This window comes from Schistocerca piceifrons, chromosome 2 (assembly GCF_021461385.2).
Source record: "Schistocerca piceifrons isolate TAMUIC-IGC-003096 chromosome 2, iqSchPice1.1, whole genome shotgun sequence".
Classification (NCBI taxonomy): Eukaryota; Metazoa; Arthropoda; class Insecta; order Orthoptera; family Acrididae; genus Schistocerca; species Schistocerca piceifrons.
In genome coordinates, this window is record NC_060139.1 from 403,183,608 (window position 1) to 403,202,093 (window position 18,486).

An 18,486-nucleotide genomic window follows, 5' to 3' on the forward strand; every position below is an offset into this window, starting at 1 on the left:
CAGCTTCAGATATCTGATTGCATGACAAATGAGTTAATGTGTTAAATACTTGGCATTAAGCTTGTAAGCAAGAAAAGGTTAGAAATTACATTCAAAGTTTCTTGGAACACTCTAAGTGGCCTCATTATCAGTCACTGAGTGAGTATAGTTCAGTAAATATTTTCTCTGTATTAACCAAGAGCTAGTTTTTTGTATGACGTCATATCCCCTGAATTGTGTGTCATACAGTGATATTATTTTGTAAGTACATTCAGTAGTAAATGTCAATACTGCCTGTAAAATGTGTCGCAAAGAGAGTTGGTAGTAAAGAAGTAATTCATTAAAATGTCATTGCCACATGCTGAAGTTTCACTGCATGAACAGGAAATATGTATTGTGCCATAAACTTTTCTCTTCTTATTATTTTGCAGGGGCTGTCAGTGAGCAAAAAATTCATAAAGCTTTGAATTATTTGTAAAGTTTGTTGGAAGTCACCAGTGATCTTTATTTTCAAATACTGTGTGAATAAGGTCCCTGAAATACCTGTCTTACCGTGTTTAACCTTTTCTATAAGATTAGTAATGAGTATAATGAGGCAGTATTTTAAATTTTTAAATTTGGTCAATAATTATATGAAACATTAAAAATTTAATTTTTAATGCCCCCTGGGAGCCAATAAATAAGCAACCTGCAACTGGTGGTGACCCAGCTCTGCGTTAGCCATGTGGTAATAGAGGGAGTAACAGGATACATGGAGTACTGCTTATAACTGAGTTGTGTGTTGTTGGATATTTAGTGTAATACATCTTACTTGCATTGGTTACAAATGGATGCCATATTTGATGTTATTAAAACCAGCACTAAGATTTCTCTTCAGTTGAAGGATTCAGGGATCATTTCACGTTGAATTTTTCTTGAACCAACCAGATTCTGGAAACAAGAGATTTCATGTTCTTCTTTCTTAAATGTTGATATCTGCATTGTAATGATTGTGAGGAATAAGCACACAAGCTTTGGGAGACAGTATCTCTCTCTCTCTCTGTGTGTGTGTGTGTGTGTGTGTGTGTGTGTGTTTGTGTGTGTGTGTGTGTGTGTGTGTGTCAGCTATAAAGAATTTTGTCCAAAAACACCTTTAATTTGTAAGTGTGGCTGATTTCCTACATAAAGAAAAGAAATCAAAAGAAATAATTATTAAAAAATTAAATTAGATGTAATTAAACTTATTTGGAAAGCAGCACACATGACATGCATAGAGAAAAAATGAAAACACAGTTCCATGCAATGAATTTATCTTTGAACTGAAAAGTGTGTGAAATATTCAAAAGGCTCAGTCATTGTGGTTTGACATAAGTAATGTGATTCCCCAGTGTGGTACATACGACTATGTGTGAGATGGTTAATGCCACTGTGTGATCAACAATGAAAGCTAGGACCTACTCACCATTAACTTAGATGACAGACTTTCTCTGTCTGACAGGTAGCAAACAAAACATTTTGCAGGTATCTTTCATTGCTTTAGTTACAACTGGTTTTTGTTTACCAACAAAACATTTTGCAGTATTGCCAGAACTTTGAAAAATGATTTCAGGGCCTATGTAGCATATAAAACGAAATTCCAAATTTAAAACTTCTGTTAGAAGCAGTAATTTATTTACAGAATCCAGTCTGATAAAGGACAGTTATTAGAACTAGTTATGGTGGTATTGTTACAAATATGTTGATAAATTTCTGAAGGTACGCGGAAAGATGGTGGAGATCAAATGATATTTTGGTCAGTGTTTTGTTTTGTATTTCTTCCAGTCATATCAAGATTAAAATGCAGAAAGATCAAAAGTTTACTATGAATTTCTGCTGCATTAGAATCTACCTGTTTAGAATGCTTCTTATGTACACTAGATTCTTGATAGTCAGGCTATTCCGTGCATATATGAGTGTTGGATTAGCGAAAGTGCTGGATTATTGATAGCATCATACGTTTAGTGGAAATGCATTGGGATCACACTTTATTAAATCCAAAGATACATTCATTTTCATATGAAACTTATTCCAGGAGTGTGTACGTATGCAGTGTTATCACTAAGTGTAAAACATGTCCCAGATTTAGTTGTCACAGTGATGACGCTCACTAACAAACAAAATAGTTTGCTACCAAGGAGGCTATTGAATAGTTTAAAAATGCCAAGTTTGAGCTGTACTTCAGGCACCATTATTTTGAAAGAGGTTTTGTGTTACTTGATTGTTTCTAATAATTTTTCATTATGACTGTTTTATAGGGGAAAATGATGTGTGGCTGCAGAGATCTGTTGTGTAAAGTGTTGCAGGGATTAGTTCTTTTCGTATTGTCTGTACTAGTGTATATTTCTTTATTGCTGATGCTGAGTGTATTTATTTACATTTACATGTAATTAGCAAAGAAGGGAGTTACAATTATTGAAGGATAAAGTATTTTTTGAGAGGGAGTTGTCACTTTTTAAAAAAAATTTTAAAGAATTAAACTATTGGAGATGGTGGTTGTGTGTGTGTGTGTGTGTGTGTGTGTGTGTGTGTGTGTGTGTGTGTTCTTTTTCTGATGAAGGCTGTGGCTGAAAGCTAATGTGTAACTGTCTTTTAATTGTGCCTGGCTGCAACTTACTGTGTCGTCTTTATTGTAAGTATCAATCTATCTTTTCCTTACATTGAATATAATAGAGGGAAACATTCCACGTGGGAAAAATATATCTAAAAAGAAAGATGATGAAACTTACCAAACAAAAGCGCTGGCAGGTCGATAGACACACAAACAAACACAAACATACACACAAAATTCTAGCTTTCGCAACCAATGGTTGCCTCGTCAGGAAAGAGGGAAGGAGAAGGAAAGACAAAAGGATATGGGTTTTAAGGGAGAGGGTAAGGAGTCATTCCAATCCCGGGAGCGGAAAGACTTACCTTAGGTAAGTCTTTCCGCTCCCGGGATTGGAATGACTCCTTACCCTCTCCCTTAAAACCCATATCCTTTTGTCTTTCCTTCTCCTTCCCTCTTTCCTGACGAGGCAACCATTGGTTGCGAAAGCTAGAATTTTGTGTGTATGTTTGTGTTTGTTTGTGTGTCTATCGACCTGCCAGCGCTTTTGTTTGGTAAGTTTCATCATCTTTCTTTTTAGATATATTTTACCTTACATTGTCTGTAGATAGAAGCTGGGAGATAAAGCAGCTCATAAATTCATCTCTTCCCTGCTTCTGTACCCCTCCATTCCATTTTTATTGCCTTCTACCTTACCCCCCCCCCCCCCCTCCATCGCCCTCTACCTTCCATCCCATCTCCTTTCATACCCACACCCTCTTCCTCACTCCATCCCTTCCACACCCCACCATTTAGTCTTTCTTCACCTTTCTTTGTGTTCATTCTGTTGTATACACAGTCAGTAATGTAACGTGTTGAATATTTTCTCTACAGCATTATTTTAGTAACCTCTAAGATCCTAAAATATTCTCTCCTGCCTTTCTTTTCACTCTATTTTTCTTTTTTTTCTCTTCTCTATCATTATATCTTACTGAAGAACTGATCTAAAATTCATGATCTTTTTTGATATAGCTTTGAGAAGCAGTGCAGTTTTTTCCAATAAACAACATTTTATTGAAATGTATATTACTAAAGCACATCTGCAATAGAATACGTTGTAATTCTTTTTTCTTGCATAACTTAACAGAGTTGCATCAAACCAATACATCAGGAGGTTAAACTTGAATTGGAGCTTGACACTTCCAATCCCAATTATGACACCAGCAAGGGAGAACAGATAGCACTGAATGTGGACGGAATGTCCAAGGCACCTTTGAAACATGATAATCGAAAGCAGGAGGATCCTAAATATTTTCAAGGGTGAGTTATTACAATTGCACAGTATTTTATGATTATGATGAACTTCAGTCAGAGATTTAGGGCTTCCAGATTTAAAGTAAGCAAAAGAAAGTCTTTTATTTGGTTGCTGTTTTCCTGTGAATGCTCATAACGTATCACTGAAGTAGGTGGGACCCATATGAAATATGACAAATAGGGGATGTTGGAAATGTGCAAAGAAAGGCAGCAAGAATGATCACAGATTTTCTGGACCTATGGGAGTGTGTCAAGGAGATGCTAAAAAACCAGAACATATGGACATTTGAAGATTGACACCATCTATCATGTGAAATTCTAGTTACAAAATTTCAACAACCAGTTTTAAGTGAGGAATTCATGACTATACTGCAGCCTCTTCCCTCTGCCAACCTTTTTATTGTTTCCATAGGGACCACAAAGACATATTTAGACTAATTGTAGCTAATGCAGAGGCTTGTAAGCAATCATTATTTCCACCCTACATAAGCAAATGGTACGGGAAAAAACTGTAATATGTGGTTCATGGGATGTATCCTCCCCATGCACTTTGCAGTGCTTTGCAGAGCATGCAAGATTTTTGCTTTAGCTTGGAGTAACTAAACATCTCAAAAAATACACATCATATGGAAAAAATTAAACAATGGAAAAATCCAGGATCAGATTTTAAGGTAGTTGGAGTGTGGGGTGTAGTAAAGGTGGGGGCGGGGGGGGGGGGGGGGAGGGGAGGCAAGAGGAGAAGTTCTCGGTTGGGCATAAGGATTTGAGGATAGACTGGGGCTCCTTTTATATTTCTGGAACGGGGTCACTGGGGCAGGATTTGTAGGTGGACGAATCTGAGAGCTGGTGGAGTCCTTCAGGTAGATAATCCCTGTGGATTATGTTACAGGGTCAGGACCAGTTTTTAGGTGGTGGAATACAGTTCTTTTTGTGGGTGTAAGTTTAGCTTCCATGTTCAGGGATTTGAAGAATGATGGTGAGATGAGGTTAGGTTGGATGTTAAGAAATTCTGGAAAGTTAACAGAGTGGTTTGGGGACAGGTGGGGCTGGATCACAGTTGGATGGAAGAGTGAATTGAATCAGGCAAGGCTCAACATTGGCTTTGGTTTGAGTCTGTTTCCACTGTAGGGACCAGGAGAAGGAGAGATGGACTTTTAATGAGTCCAGAATGATTGAATTTGGGCCGAGGGCAAAACGTCTTATGGAAAGGACTGATGCTTCTACTTCTGCGGGACTGAGGCGTAGTAGATTATTTACCAGACTTTGAAATGTTTAAATGCGAAAGTTTTACAGTCAAGTCGAATTTACAAAACTAAATTAACTTTTTAACAATGGTATCAACTTTTTACAAGTTTACTACAGAAAAGTCTATCTTTTTCTCGAAAATGTAAACTACAGTAGAATTCTAACCACAAGATCACACAAACAATAGGGTACACAGTGCGTTATTACATCTAGAAATAACTTGTAAAGGAAGACAGTTGCCTCAGTGTGGCTACATTACTAGCCTAATACTAGTAGTTAAACTTTCAAACATGTAACTGAGGGCTAGGCAGGCTGGTAATATGCGTGGAGGAGAGGCTTCACGCACATCCACGGGTGGCAGCATCTGATGGTTCTAGAGTCTGCCAATTCCTGAGGCCCATCTTACAACTGCACACATTTATCTCAGTTGTGGAATCTATGTGGATCACTACACCCATTCCCCCTTTGGGGACTGAGTGTGTGTGATTCCCTGGGCAAGGGGTGGATGGCGGCGATGTGGAAATGAAGTATATGTTCTAGAGGCCTCAGAGGTAAGATGGGAGAGCAAGTCCCACTTGATGGGGAACTTAGAATACGGGCAAAATTTTCCAATGTGAGGGGTGGCCCAAAACAGGCGCCCCCCCCCCCCCCCTTTCTTCTGCCCCCCCCTTTCTTCTGCCCCCCATAGGAGTATGAGACAACAAGACTGGCGATGGGCAGTTCGAGCCGGGATCCCTGACGATGAGTGTGGAAGATGGCGGTGCCTCTGCAGTGGGCTGAAGCTGTGCAGATGTCAGACCAGTGGAGGTATGTCCTCTGGCTGGAAGGAGACTGGAGTTGGTGCTGCTCTGTTGGAGGCTGCAAAGTCATAGGCTCATAGGACAGAGGTGTTGACACAGGTGGTGGTGGAGGAGGCTGGAACATTGGCAGATGGGCAGCACCCATTGACTGGGTGGTAGTGCACCTGGGACGGGGTGGGGGGTGGGGGGGTGGTTGGATGGTCACCTGGATTCAAAGCCAATTTTGATGGTGCCGAATCACCTGATCTCCAGTCCAGAGGACGTAGACGCAGTGGCTGTTCTGATGCATGATGACTGCTGGAAACCAGTGGGGGTGCTGACCAAAACCACACTCCCAGACTGCCGTCCTCGGGGTAAAGCTTGGTACGGTGTAACATGATGGTGGTGAGATATCAGATGGAGGAGGTGGAGCAGCGTGCTTGGGTGGCACCAATAGAGAAGCTTGGCAGGGCTGCGGGAACCTATAGGAGCTATCTGAAAGGTCATGAGAAAAAAAAGTGTGGAATTCCTGCAGATATTTTTTCTCGTCTGTCATAAATGTGCAAGCCTTGTGCTCAGCTTCCACATTAGATTGGCGGTTAAAGGGAGGGGGACAAACATGGAAAATGCCTGACCAACACAGAAATCGTGAAATGCCTGAGACGGGAACTGAGGTCTGCTGTCAGAAATTAGAGTAACTGGGACACCTCTACTGGAAAAATTGTTGAGAGAGCCTTGAATAGTGACTTGTAGTCACCGATGAGGGCCAGACCACATATAGAAATTGCATATGAATTCAGAAAACATATTCAGGAATGGACCCGCTAAATCCACAAGGATGAGTTTCCAGGAGTAGGTTGCCGGTGGCCACTAGGAGGGCAAAGCTTTGGGAATCGCCTGTTAACTAGCACACCAGGGACTTGGAGCAACCAAATGCTCCAAATGTTGGGCCAGTACACATGTCTGCGAGCGAAGGCTTTGGAGCAGGAAATACACAGTGACCCTTATGTAATAGCTGTAAGATCGGGTGATGATGGTGCAAGATTAAGTAGTTATAAAGCAGATCGGAAGTTTGGCCCAGAGGACAAGAAGACCAACCCTCGTGGACATGGAAGATTGTTTTCTTGAGGACAGAGTCTGATGCTGTTGCCGAGGTGACTTGGGTATTAGTGATCGGAAACCCACCTACTGCTGGGTGGGACGAGATATCCAAAGAATAACACAAGAGCCCTTCTCAGTGAAACTCAGGGTCTGGGCCAACAGGTAGGTGGGATAAGGTGTCTGTGCTGGCGTGGCACCCAATAAGACAAAAATGAATATCTGTTATATTTGGAGAGGAGCAAGGTCCACCGCTGCAACCTGTAGGCAGCTTCATCAGGGACCTGGGCTGACAGACTAAAACACTGAACTAATGGCTTGTGCTTTGAAATTATTTGGAATTTGTTGCCATACAAGAGAATGTGAAATTTTGTGACCACATATGCAATGGGCAGAGCCTCCTCCTTGATCTGATAGTAGTGGACCTCTGCTGCACTGAGAATTTTGTATGCAAACCCCATTGGCAGATTGAGTCGTCTGCATTCTGATGGGCGAGAGCTGCCCCCATGCCGTACTGCGGGGTATCTATATTCAAAACCAAAAGCTGCAGTATTATGAAAAGGATAGATTTCTACTCACCATATAGGGAAGATGTTCAGCTGTACACAGGCACAATAAAGAGACTGCTATACTTTTAGGCTTTTACCCAAAAGGCCTTCTTGTAAAGTAAAAACACACACACATTCGCTCAAGCACATCACATCTCTCTCTCTCTCTCTCTCTCTCTCTCTCTCTCTCTCTCTCTCTCTCTCTCACACACACACACACACACACACACACACACACACACACACACACACAACTACTGTCTCTGTCCACTGAGGCCAGACTGCAAGCAGCTGCACCTGAAGGAAGATGCAGTCCTTTTGTGATTGGATTGAGGAGGCTGGGTCGGGGAGGGAAGAGACAGCAGGGCAGGGACGGGGGAAAGTAAAGTGCTGCTTGTGGGAGCATGCATGGATGTGGTAAGGAGAGGGTAGGACTTTTAGGTGCAGTCGTGGGGGTGAGGGGGGGGGGGGGGAGTGGAAAGGTATGAAGTTGAGGAAGTAAAAATGGCTTGTGGTGTGTGTTTGTGGAATAGAAGGCTGTCTAGTACTAGAGTTAGAGCAGGGAGAGGGGATAGGTGGGTGGGTTTACTAGTCTGTAGATAAATTGCAGGGAGAGTTCCCACCAGTGTAATTCAGGAAAGCTGGTGTTGGTAGGAAGGATCTAGATGATTCAGGCCGTGAAGTGGTCATTGAAGTGAAGCATCTTGTGTTGGAAAGCAAGTTTAGCAACTGCGTAGCCTAGCTGCCTCTCGGCCACAGGTTATCAGTGACCATTCATGTGGACAGAAAGTTCGTTTGTTTTCATTTCCACATGTAAAGCAGCACAGTGGTTGTAGCTTACTTGTGGATCATGTGACTGCTTTCACAGGTAGATCTGCCTTTGGCAGGATAGGTGATGCCTGTGACCAGACTGAGAGGTGGTGGTGGGAGAATGTGTGCAACAGGTCTCCCACCTAGGTCTATTGTGGCTATGTGAACCCTGAGGTACTAGATTGGGAACAAGGGTGGAGTTGGGATGGACAAGGATATTGCGTAGGTTCAGTGGGAGGCAGAATATCACTTTCTGGGGAGGGGGGGGGGGGTGGAGGTGGAGGAAGGATAATGGGTAGGATATTCCTCGTTTTAGGGATGACATAACATAGGTGGACCCCTGACGGAGAATGTGTCAGTTGCTACAATCCTGGATGGTACTGAATCATGAGGAGAGTGGTCCTTTGTGGCTGGTGGGTATGTGGGAGATGGTGGGTGGTTGGAGAGAGAGAGAGAGAGAGAGAGCAGGGAGACCTGTTTCTATACAAGTGTGGGGGGGATAATTTCTGTCTGTGAAGATCTCAATGAGACCCTTCATATACTTGGAGAGGGACTGCTAGTTAATACAGATGTGATGTCCACAGCTGGTTAGGACGGTATTACACTATCAAATTTCTTTGTCAAAGATTTGATCAAAGATGTGATCAAATATTCCATCAAATATATTTGACAAAGATCTTTGACGTAGCGCTAGAAGGGGTATTACACTGTCATCAAATATTTCGTCAAAGTTCAAGATGGCTGACAACAACTTGTTATTAACCGCAGCAGTTGCATGTACCGCAATTGCATTGTGTGCACATGCAGAAAAGAAGTGGGGGAAAGAAGGAACCATACATACAAGGTTGACAGTCTTAAATTCCTGGGATTACAACTTGATGATAAATTCAGTTGGGAGGAGCACACCACAGAACTGCAGAAACGCCTTAACAAATCTGTATTTGCAATTCAAGTGTTAGCAGACATAGGCAACATAAAAGTGAAAAAGCTTGCATACTTTGCCTACTTTCATTCCATAATGTCATATGGTATAATATTTTGGGGCAAATCTTGAAGTCAAACAAAAGTTTTCAGAGTCCAAAAGCGTGTAATACGTATCATTTGTGGAGTAAATTCACGGACGTCCTGCAGAAATCTCTTCAAAGAACTGGGTATACTAACTACTGCCTCTCAGTATATTTACTCCTTAATGAAATTTGTCCTAAATAATATATCTCTCTTTCCCCAGTTCATACATACAATACCAGGAACAAAAATGATCTGCACAAGGACTTAAAAGCACTTACTTTAGTTCAAAAAGGGGTCAACTACTCAGGAACACTCATCTTCAATAATTTGCCAGTAAACATAAAAAATTTAGTTACAAATAAAGATCAGTTTAAAAGAAGCCTGAAAGACTTACTAGTGGCCAACTCCTTCTACTCCATTGACGAAATTTTTAATAGAAACAAATGATGTATTTATTCATACTATTAGTATTGCTATTCAGCTTAAAAAAATTTGACATGTTCCACATCCACGAGGATCTCCTCAGCACGGATCTGGGTGAAGCCGTGGGTTTTACGATGACACGATAAAAGCATTCAACAAAACATAATGTGAGTTTACAGTGGCAGACGTCAAATCGTACATCAATTACTTAAGAATGGATGAGCATACATTTCTGTATGTGCTCAGTGAAGTGTATCCTCATATCACAAAGCACAATATTCACTTAAGAACTGCTACATCTTCAGAAGACAGGCTCACTGTAACACTCCGATTCCTTGCTACAGGAGAGGGTCGGGTCGGGTCGGGTCGGGTCGGGTCGGGTCGGGTCGGGTCGGGTCGGGTCGGGTCGGGTCGGGTCGGGTCGGGTCGGGTCGGGTCGGGTCGGGTCGGGTCGGGTCGGGTCGGGTCGGGTCGGGTCGGGTCGGGTCGGGTCGGGTCGGGTCGGGTCGGGTCGGGTCGGGTCGGGTCGGGTCGGGTCGGGTCGGGTCGGGTCGGGTCGGGTCGGGTCGGGTCGGGTCGGGTCGGGTCGGGTCGGGTCGGGTCGGGTCGGGTCGGGTCGGGTCGGGTCGGGTCGGGTCGGGTCGGGTCGGGTCGGGTCGGGTCGGGTCGGGTCGGGTCGGGTCGGGTCGGGTCGGGTCGGGTCGGGTCGGGTCGGGTCGGGTCGGGTCGGGTCGGGTCGGGTCGGGTCGGGTCGGGTCGGGTCGGGTCGGGTCGGGTCGGGTCGGGTCGGGTCGGGTCGGGTCGGGTCGGGTCGGGTCGGGTCGGGTCGGGTCGGGTCGGGTCGGGTCGGGTCGGGTCGGGTCGGGTCGGGTCGGGTCGGGTCGGGTCGGGTCGGGTCGGGTCGGGTCGGGTCGGGTCGGGTCGGGTCGGGTCGGGTCGGGTCGGGTCGGGTCGGGTCGGGTCGGGTCGGGTCGGGTCGGGTCGGGTCGGGTCGGGTCGGGTCGGGTCGGGTCGGGTCGGGTCGGGTCGGGTCGGGTCGGGTCGGGTCGGGTCGGGTCGGGTCGGGTCGGGTCGGGTCGGGTCGGGTCGGGTCGGGTCGGGTCGGGTCGGGTCGGGTCGGGTCGGGTCGGGTCGGGTCGGGTCGGGTCGGGTCGGGTCGGGTCGGGTCGGGTCGGGTCGGGTCGGGTCGGGTCGGGTCGGGTCGGGTCGGGTCGGGTCGGGTCGGGTCGGGTCGGGTCGGGTCGGGTCGGGTCGGGTCGGGTCGGGTCGGGTCGGGTCGGGTCGGGTCGGGTCGGGTCGGGTCGGGTCGGGTCGGGTCGGGTCGGGTCGGGTCGGGTCGGGTCGGGTCGGGTCGGGTCGGGTCGGGTCGGGTCGGGTCGGGTCGGGTCGGGTCGGGTCGGGTCGGGTCGGGTCGGGTCGGGTCGGGTCGGGTCGGGTCGGGTCGGGTCGGGTCGGGTCGGGTCGGGTCGGGTCGGGTCGGGTCGGGTCGGGTCGGGTCGGGTCGGGTCGGGTCGGGTCGGGTCGGGTCGGGTCGGGTCGGGTCGGGTCGGGTCGGGTCGGGTCGGGTCGGGTCGGGTCGGGTCGGGTCGGGTCGGGTCGGGTCGGGTCGGGTCGGGTCGGGTCGGGTCGGGTCGGGTCGGGTCGGGTCGGGTCGGGTCGGGTCGGGTCGGGTCGGGTCGGGTCGGGTCGGGTCGGGTCGGGTCGGGTCGGGTCGGGTCGGGTCGGGTCGGGTCGGGTCGGGTCGGGTCGGGTCGGGTCGGGTCGGGTCGGGTCGGGTCGGGTCGGGTCGGGTCGGGTCGGGTCGGGTCGGGTCGGGTCGGGTCGGGTCGGGTCGGGTCGGGTCGGGTCGGGTCGGGTCGGGTCGGGTCGGGTCGGGTCGGGTCGGGTCGGGTCGGGTCGGGTCGGGTCGGGTCGGGTCGGGTCGGGTCGGGTCGGGTCGGGTCGGGTCGGGTCGGGTCGGGTCGGGTCGGGTCGGGTCGGGTCGGGTCGGGTCGGGTCGGGTCGGGTCGGGTCGGGTCGGGTCGGGTCGGGTCGGGTCGGGTCGGGTCGGGTCGGGTCGGGTCGGGTCGGGTCGGGTCGGGTCGGGTCGGGTCGGGTCGGGTCGGGTCGGGTCGGGTCGGGTCGGGTCGGGTCGGGTCGGGTCGGGTCGGGTCGGGTCGGGTCGGGTCGGGTCGGGTCGGGTCGGGTCGGGTCGGGTCGGGTCGGGTCGGGTCGGGTCGGGTCGGGTCGGGTCGGGTCGGGTCGGGTCGGGTCGGGTCGGGTCGGGTCGGGTCGGGTCGGGTCGGGTCGGGTCGGGTCGGGTCGGGTCGGGTCGGGTCGGGTCGGGTCGGGTCGGGTCGGGTCGGGTCGGGTCGGGTCGGGTCGGGTCGGGTCGGGTCGGGTCGGGTCGGGTCGGGTCGGGTCGGGTCGGGTCGGGTCGGGTCGGGTCGGGTCGGGTCGGGTCGGGTCGGGTCGGGTCGGGTCGGGTCGGGTCGGGTCGGGTCGGGTCGGGTCGGGTCGGGTCGGGTCGGGTCGGGTCGGGTCGGGTCGGGTCGGGTCGGGTCGGGTCGGGTCGGGTCGGGTCGGGTCGGGTCGGGTCGGGTCGGGTCGGGTCGGGTCGGGTCGGGTCGGGTCGGGTCGGGTCGGGTCGGGTCGGGTCGGGTCGGGTCGGGTCGGGTCGGGTCGGGTCGGGTCGGGTCGGGTCGGGTCGGGTCGGGTCGGGTCGGGTCGGGTCGGGTCGGGTCGGGTCGGGTCGGGTCGGGTCGGGTCGGGTCGGGTCGGGTCGGGTCGGGTCGGGTCGGGTCGGGTCGGGTCGGGTCGGGTCGGGTCGGGTCGGGTCGGGTCGGGTCGGGTCGGGTCGGGTCGGGTCGGGTCGGGTCGGGTCGGGTCGGGTCGGGTCGGGTCGGGTCGGGTCGGGTCGGGTCGGGTCGGGTCGGGTCGGGTCGGGTCGGGTCGGGTCGGGTCGGGTCGGGTCGGGTCGGGTCGGGTCGGGTCGGGTCGGGTCGGGTCGGGTCGGGTCGGGTCGGGTCGGGTCGGGTCGGGTCGGGTCGGGTCGGGTCGGGTCGGGTCGGGTCGGGTCGGGTCGGGTCGCCAATCTTCTTAATCTATTATTGTATTCAGGGTGCCTCACATTGTAAAGCGCCTCATCAGCTTCATACATCTCTATAAATTTTGTAGTTGTCGGCACACACTAATTGTATTTACCGGCAATGTTTATAAAAACACTACAGACGACAGAACGCTGCAGCGATGCTAGTGCTCCATGTGGTAACGTGTCACATTGCAGTGAACAGAAGACAAGCGATTTCTTTGATCAAATCTACAGTGAGGCCCTAGATTTGATCAAATTTGGATGACATTTGACAAAGTCCCTATTACACCATCAAATATCTTTGACAAAGATATTGGACAAAGAAATTTGATAGTGTAATACCGGCCTTAGGCTGTATGGAAGGGACTTCTTAGTATGGAATGGGTGGCAGCTGCCAAAGTGGAGGTAGTTGTCGGTAGGTTTCATGTTGACAGAGGTACTAATGTAGCCATCTTTTAGGTGGAGGTCCACATCAAGGAAAATAGCTTGTTGATTTGAGGAGGAACATATGAAGTGAATGAGGGAGAAAGTGTTGAGGTTCTGAAGGAATGTGGGTAGGTTGTCCTCACCCTGAGTCCAAATCACGAAATGTCATCAATGAATCTGAACCAGGTAAGTGATTTAGGATTCTCGATGGTTAGGATGGATTCCTTTAAATTGCCCATGAATAAGCTGGCAATCAGAGGTGCCATGTGGGTGCCTGTTGCTGTACTACAGATATGTTTTTTTATATGTTTGTATGTGGGTGAGGATATAGTTGGTCGTGGTGACCAGTAACGGCTTTGTAGGTTTAGAGTCAGTTGGGCATTGGGAAAAGTTGGTGTGCAGTAACAGCAAGGCCATGGGCTTTGGGGATGTTAGTGTAGTGGGAGGTGTCATCAGCAGGACTCTGTGTAGTAAAGGAACAGGAACTGTGGAGAGTCGGTGGAGGAAATGGTTGGTTCCTTTTGTATAGGAGGGTAGGTTATGGATAATAGACTGAAGGTGTTTTGTCAGGCTCAAAAGTAGCTAGATATGGTGCCAATCTGAGGCATTTCTTTAGTGTGGTGAAGGCCTGGCCGTGTGACCGAGATCAGACAAAGGAACCTCTCTTGTGGAGAAGGAGGTAGAGAGGTTGTGCAATGGTGGATACCCTGGAGTGAACCGGTGCTAATACGCAGTTTCACCAGAAAAGTCTGTAGTTTTGGCAACAGCAAGGGATGTCCCAGGTCAGTCAGTGACAAGATTCTTCATGGGTTACCACTGCTGTGAGATGGTGTGGCCCAGATACTCAAGACATGATTGGAAAAATTTGGACTTCTGCAGATTGCAGTGTAGACCTACCGCTCAGAATTGATGAAACTGCTGCACTAGTTGCAGGCACAGGTGCAGTTGTTGTGACAGAACTAAAACCTCAGTTACAACCTTGTTAGAATCCTGGTCTGGTACAGGTCCTGACGATGACACTTCCTGGATAGTCATATCAGCGTTCTCTGATGCTGCGTTCTGTGCAGTTGAGTGGAAGACTACGGCAATGTTGCCTTTTTTTGACACTTATGACAGATAGCTAAACACTGGGAATGCTATGATCTATCATGCTGGGAGCAACAAGATGCACAGGATGGCAACACGAAGCTGTAGCTGGGACGCTGTATTCGCACTGTGTGGAAGCCACTGGGTCAGCCATCTTGGACCGCTCTGTCGTCGTCATCCCTGGATGCAGCTGGCCACCCTGTAGTGCCACGACATTGCACCAGGCTTCCAGTTTCTCATATAATTGGGCAATTGATAAAATCTCTTCGAGGGAGGGTTCTCTAATTGGAGGGCCCATTGCTGGACTTCCACAGTGGGGGCATTGAGGCAGGGCAGATGATGATAGTCATGAACCATGACATGTACGTATGGTTCTTTTTACTTGGCAATGATAAAATGGCACTTGCAACTAGTGCCGTGGAGGGTCGCAGCCTAGATATGATGAGACTGATGGGGCTGCTTCTTGCATTTGCAGAATTCAACCCTATCTGCCATGACGCGTGTGCAGTGCTGATAATACAAGGACAGCAACAAACATAAACTGTCAGGCTGCTGGAGGTGAGGAGGAAAGATAGCCAGATATGACGGTTTAGAGAGCAACACAGCAAAGCCTGTTGCATGACCATGATGAGATTGTTCTGTTGTTGCAGGAAGGTCCCTGCAATGCAACCAGCTGCTACAGCATGGACAAAAACAGTGCATGACACACCTCCACCTCCATAACATTGAAGGCATGGAAATGTTGCCGTAGATGGTGTTCATATGCTTCCCAAGCTCCTGCTGCCTCATCAGATGGCTGAAGCTGAGGAGGAAAGAGAGCCGGAGATGTAGGTTTAGACAACAAAACCACAAAGCCTTTTGCATGACCATGATGAGATTGTCCTGTTTTTGCACAAGTGTTTGAAGCTGAGACTTCATGTCACAACAAATGCATAAAGCAACCACGCAATGAAAAACACTGAAAACATGATCCTACTCATCACCAGGGTACTCTGTAACCACCTGAACACACAGTCTAAAGGACACAACAGTTTATTATATCTAGAAAATAACTTGTACAAGAAGACACTTGCCACGGAATGGATACACTAGTAGTCTGATACTCCTAGTCAGAATATCAACATGTAATTGGGGGCAAGGCTGACCAAGCCCGACTCTGTAAGCTGTTGGTCGGCCAGTAGAGTGCACAGAGGAGAGGCTGCACATGCATCATTGTGTGCTGGCCTCTGATGGTTCTAGCATGTGCCGACTTCTGTGGCACACCTTAAAACTGCATGCCCGGATTTCAGATGTGAGTCACTATAGTTCTTAATTCCGAAAAAAATGGAAAAATTTAATTTTGTTGATTACATTGCCATCTACCAAGAATGGAAAATAAAATATTTTTTGTAAACCTTAGGTGTTTTTTTTTTTAGAATCCATATCTGCAGTAAAGATTAGGGGTTCCCATTCGAAAATAAAAAGTTGACCCCCTCTCGCGTGGGAGGAGTGTGGACAGGTTAAGTGGTGGGCAGTTTTAGCACAGATGTCCTCCTTGAAAATATTAACTTTTCATCTGGGACATATATTTTTTATGATAGGCATTTTTTGAAATATTTAGTTGTCCCAAGTTAAGAAAAACCCCTGTAGATGTGAACAAGATGTGGAATTTAGTAGAAGACAAACAGCCGCAGTACAGCGAGAGGCATGATAAAGTGATTTTGCAGCACAACATTCGACCCGACGTTGCAAAAGAGGTCAAAATGTACTTGGAAATGTTAAACTGGAAAGTCCTACCCCACCCACCGTATTCTCCAGACATTGCTTCCTCTGACTATCACCTGTTTAGGTCAGTGGCGCATGGCCTGACTGACCAACACTTCCGATCTCGTGAAGAAGTCACAAATTGGATCGATTTGTGGATTGCTTCAAAAGATGAATTATTTTTTCGATGCGGGATTCGACACTGCCGAAAGGTAGGAGAAAGTAGTGGCCAATGATGGAAAATACTTTGACTGATACATGTGTAACCAATTTGTTTAATAAAAGCCTCAAATGTTGGGGAAAAAATGGCGGAAGCAAAGTTGTACACCTAGTAGAACATTCAATAAAGAGACGTATGCGCTGACTCCTGTGCCCTTAAGGCTGGGCTAAGAGCCCTATAGTATCACTTAATAAGAGGTAAAATTTACATGTGCAGAATAAGCAAACATCAGGTTGTGGATAATATTTTGGTAAAGGAAGGAGAAAATAGTTATTTTATAAATTTTATTCGTAAAACAAAAAAAAAGTACTTAATTTTTGAATTGTAGGCCTTAACTAAAAAGTAGTGTGTTCTTGAAAACTTTGTTATTTAAATAATTAATTTGGAAAAACATGTAGAGCACATCCAACCAACAGCAAAACCAGTCACATGCTGCGTGGCACATAGACCGATTTTGATACATAGCAGGTGCCACTTAGAGCCAGGCACGTTCTTGTGACCAAAGTCCAAACCATTTTCAGATTTAATATCACATAACCCTATTTTTACCTTACTGGCATAGGCTTATGGCAGATATTTTAGCAATAAAATGGAAATAAATCGTTGTGATACTTAACACGGTTTTAATTTTCCTAACACAGTTTTTATTTTCGTTCGACGATTGTGGTACTATCTATAAAATAAGTTATTAGAAGTACTGTTCAATCACAAGAAGTGTTACTTTTTCAAGCATGTATGGAAAATTGATAGAAGTTGAAGAAATAAAATAATTAAAGACATTTATTTTATTTAATCAGTGGGAATATTTTTGTGAGGAAATGTAGCTTACCAACAGGTGAGAGGTCTGTAGAGAAGACTGTATTGTTATAAATTGATCGCACCAATAGGTGAGAGGTCTGTAGAGAAGACTATTGTTATAAATTGGGGCTGTCATTAAGATACTATTCCTGAACTTCATTAGTTTAAGTTCTTGCAAAACTTTCTGAAGAGATTGCATTCCTTAAGCACATTTTATTTTTTTCTTGTTCCAAACAGTACAATGATGGACAAGCAAGTATTGCAATCAACAAGAGCTGTAGTAGGATGCTCTCAGTATGCAATTGCAGTTGTGAATGACAAGGAGTTGCATGCAACTCCACTTCAAGGAATTGTACACCTGAGACCTTCATTTGGCTACCTTGATAAGTCTGATAAACGAGCAAAAGACGAATCGAAGGAAAAAGGAGATGGTATGTAATATACACAATAAAAATTGTATAGCTGCTTGTACAAGAACTCCTCATTACTCTGTTGATTTTTCTATGGTTGTTGTACTAGGAGAAAATGAAGATGAAGAAGAAGAAGCAGAACAAGTTACAGTGAAATTTGCACGTCAGGAGAATGACAGATTGAAACGATTAAGAGAGCGATCATTTGGCTACTTAAGCAAAAAAAGTGCAGAAGAACCATGGTATTACACGCAGTACTTTGGGAGATTCTCAGAAAAAGCAGAGGTATGTAAGTATTTAGAAAATTGACTATTAAATTCTTACTAGATGGTGATTTGAAGGTTGTGGAGGGAAGGGATGAGAACATAGAGTTAACAATGGATGAGTACAGGAACATGATGTAGGTAAAAAGCATCTTTTGCATATTTAGGACAAAGTATGGAAGTAAGGCCGTGAATATGTGTTGAGAGTGCCTGAATAACTCACTTGGGAAGAGCATTGCCACAAAAGGCAAGGTTCTGGTTTCAAGCCCCAGTTCAGCTCACAGTTAATCGACCAGGAATTTTCATAACAGTGCATACTCTACTACAGAGGGAAATGTTAATTCCGGAAACAATCCCCTAGGCTGTGGCTTAGCCATTTCTCCATATTATCCATTCTTCCAGATATGCTAGTCTTGTAAGATATGCAGGAGAACTTCTGAAAATTTTGGAAACTAGAAGAGAGGTACTGGCAGAAATGAGCCTGTAAGGGCAGATCATGAATCACGCCTTGATTGCTCAGTCAGTAGGAGTACTGCCGCAAAAGGTGAGGTTCTGGGTTTAATTCTCTGTCTGGATCACAGCTTTAATCTTGCAGGAAATTTCATAACACCACTTCCTCAGCAGCAGAGTTAAAGATTCATTCCGGAAAGATGATTAAAATAAATTGTGTCTTTAAACAGTTTGGAGTAGAGCAAGTAGAGGTTTGTTTTGTTGTCAGTGTGTG

The 18,486-nt window shown here is 47.1% G+C and overlaps 1 protein-coding gene across 1 annotated transcript in view; it reads left to right on the plus strand.

Annotated features, from left to right (window-relative positions):
• The window catches only part of LOC124777280 (DNA-directed RNA polymerase III subunit RPC5), a 108,336-nt gene that overhangs the window by 21,511 nt on the left and 68,339 nt on the right, over positions 1 to 18,486 (plus strand). Inside the window, exons 3-5 of the mRNA XM_047252623.1 lie at positions 3,669 to 3,841; positions 17,327 to 17,520; positions 17,609 to 17,784. Coding sequence (XP_047108579.1) covers positions 3,669 to 3,841; positions 17,327 to 17,520; positions 17,609 to 17,784 — 543 coding nt within the window. The remainder of the gene's footprint in view (positions 1 to 3,668; positions 3,842 to 17,326; positions 17,521 to 17,608; positions 17,785 to 18,486) is intronic.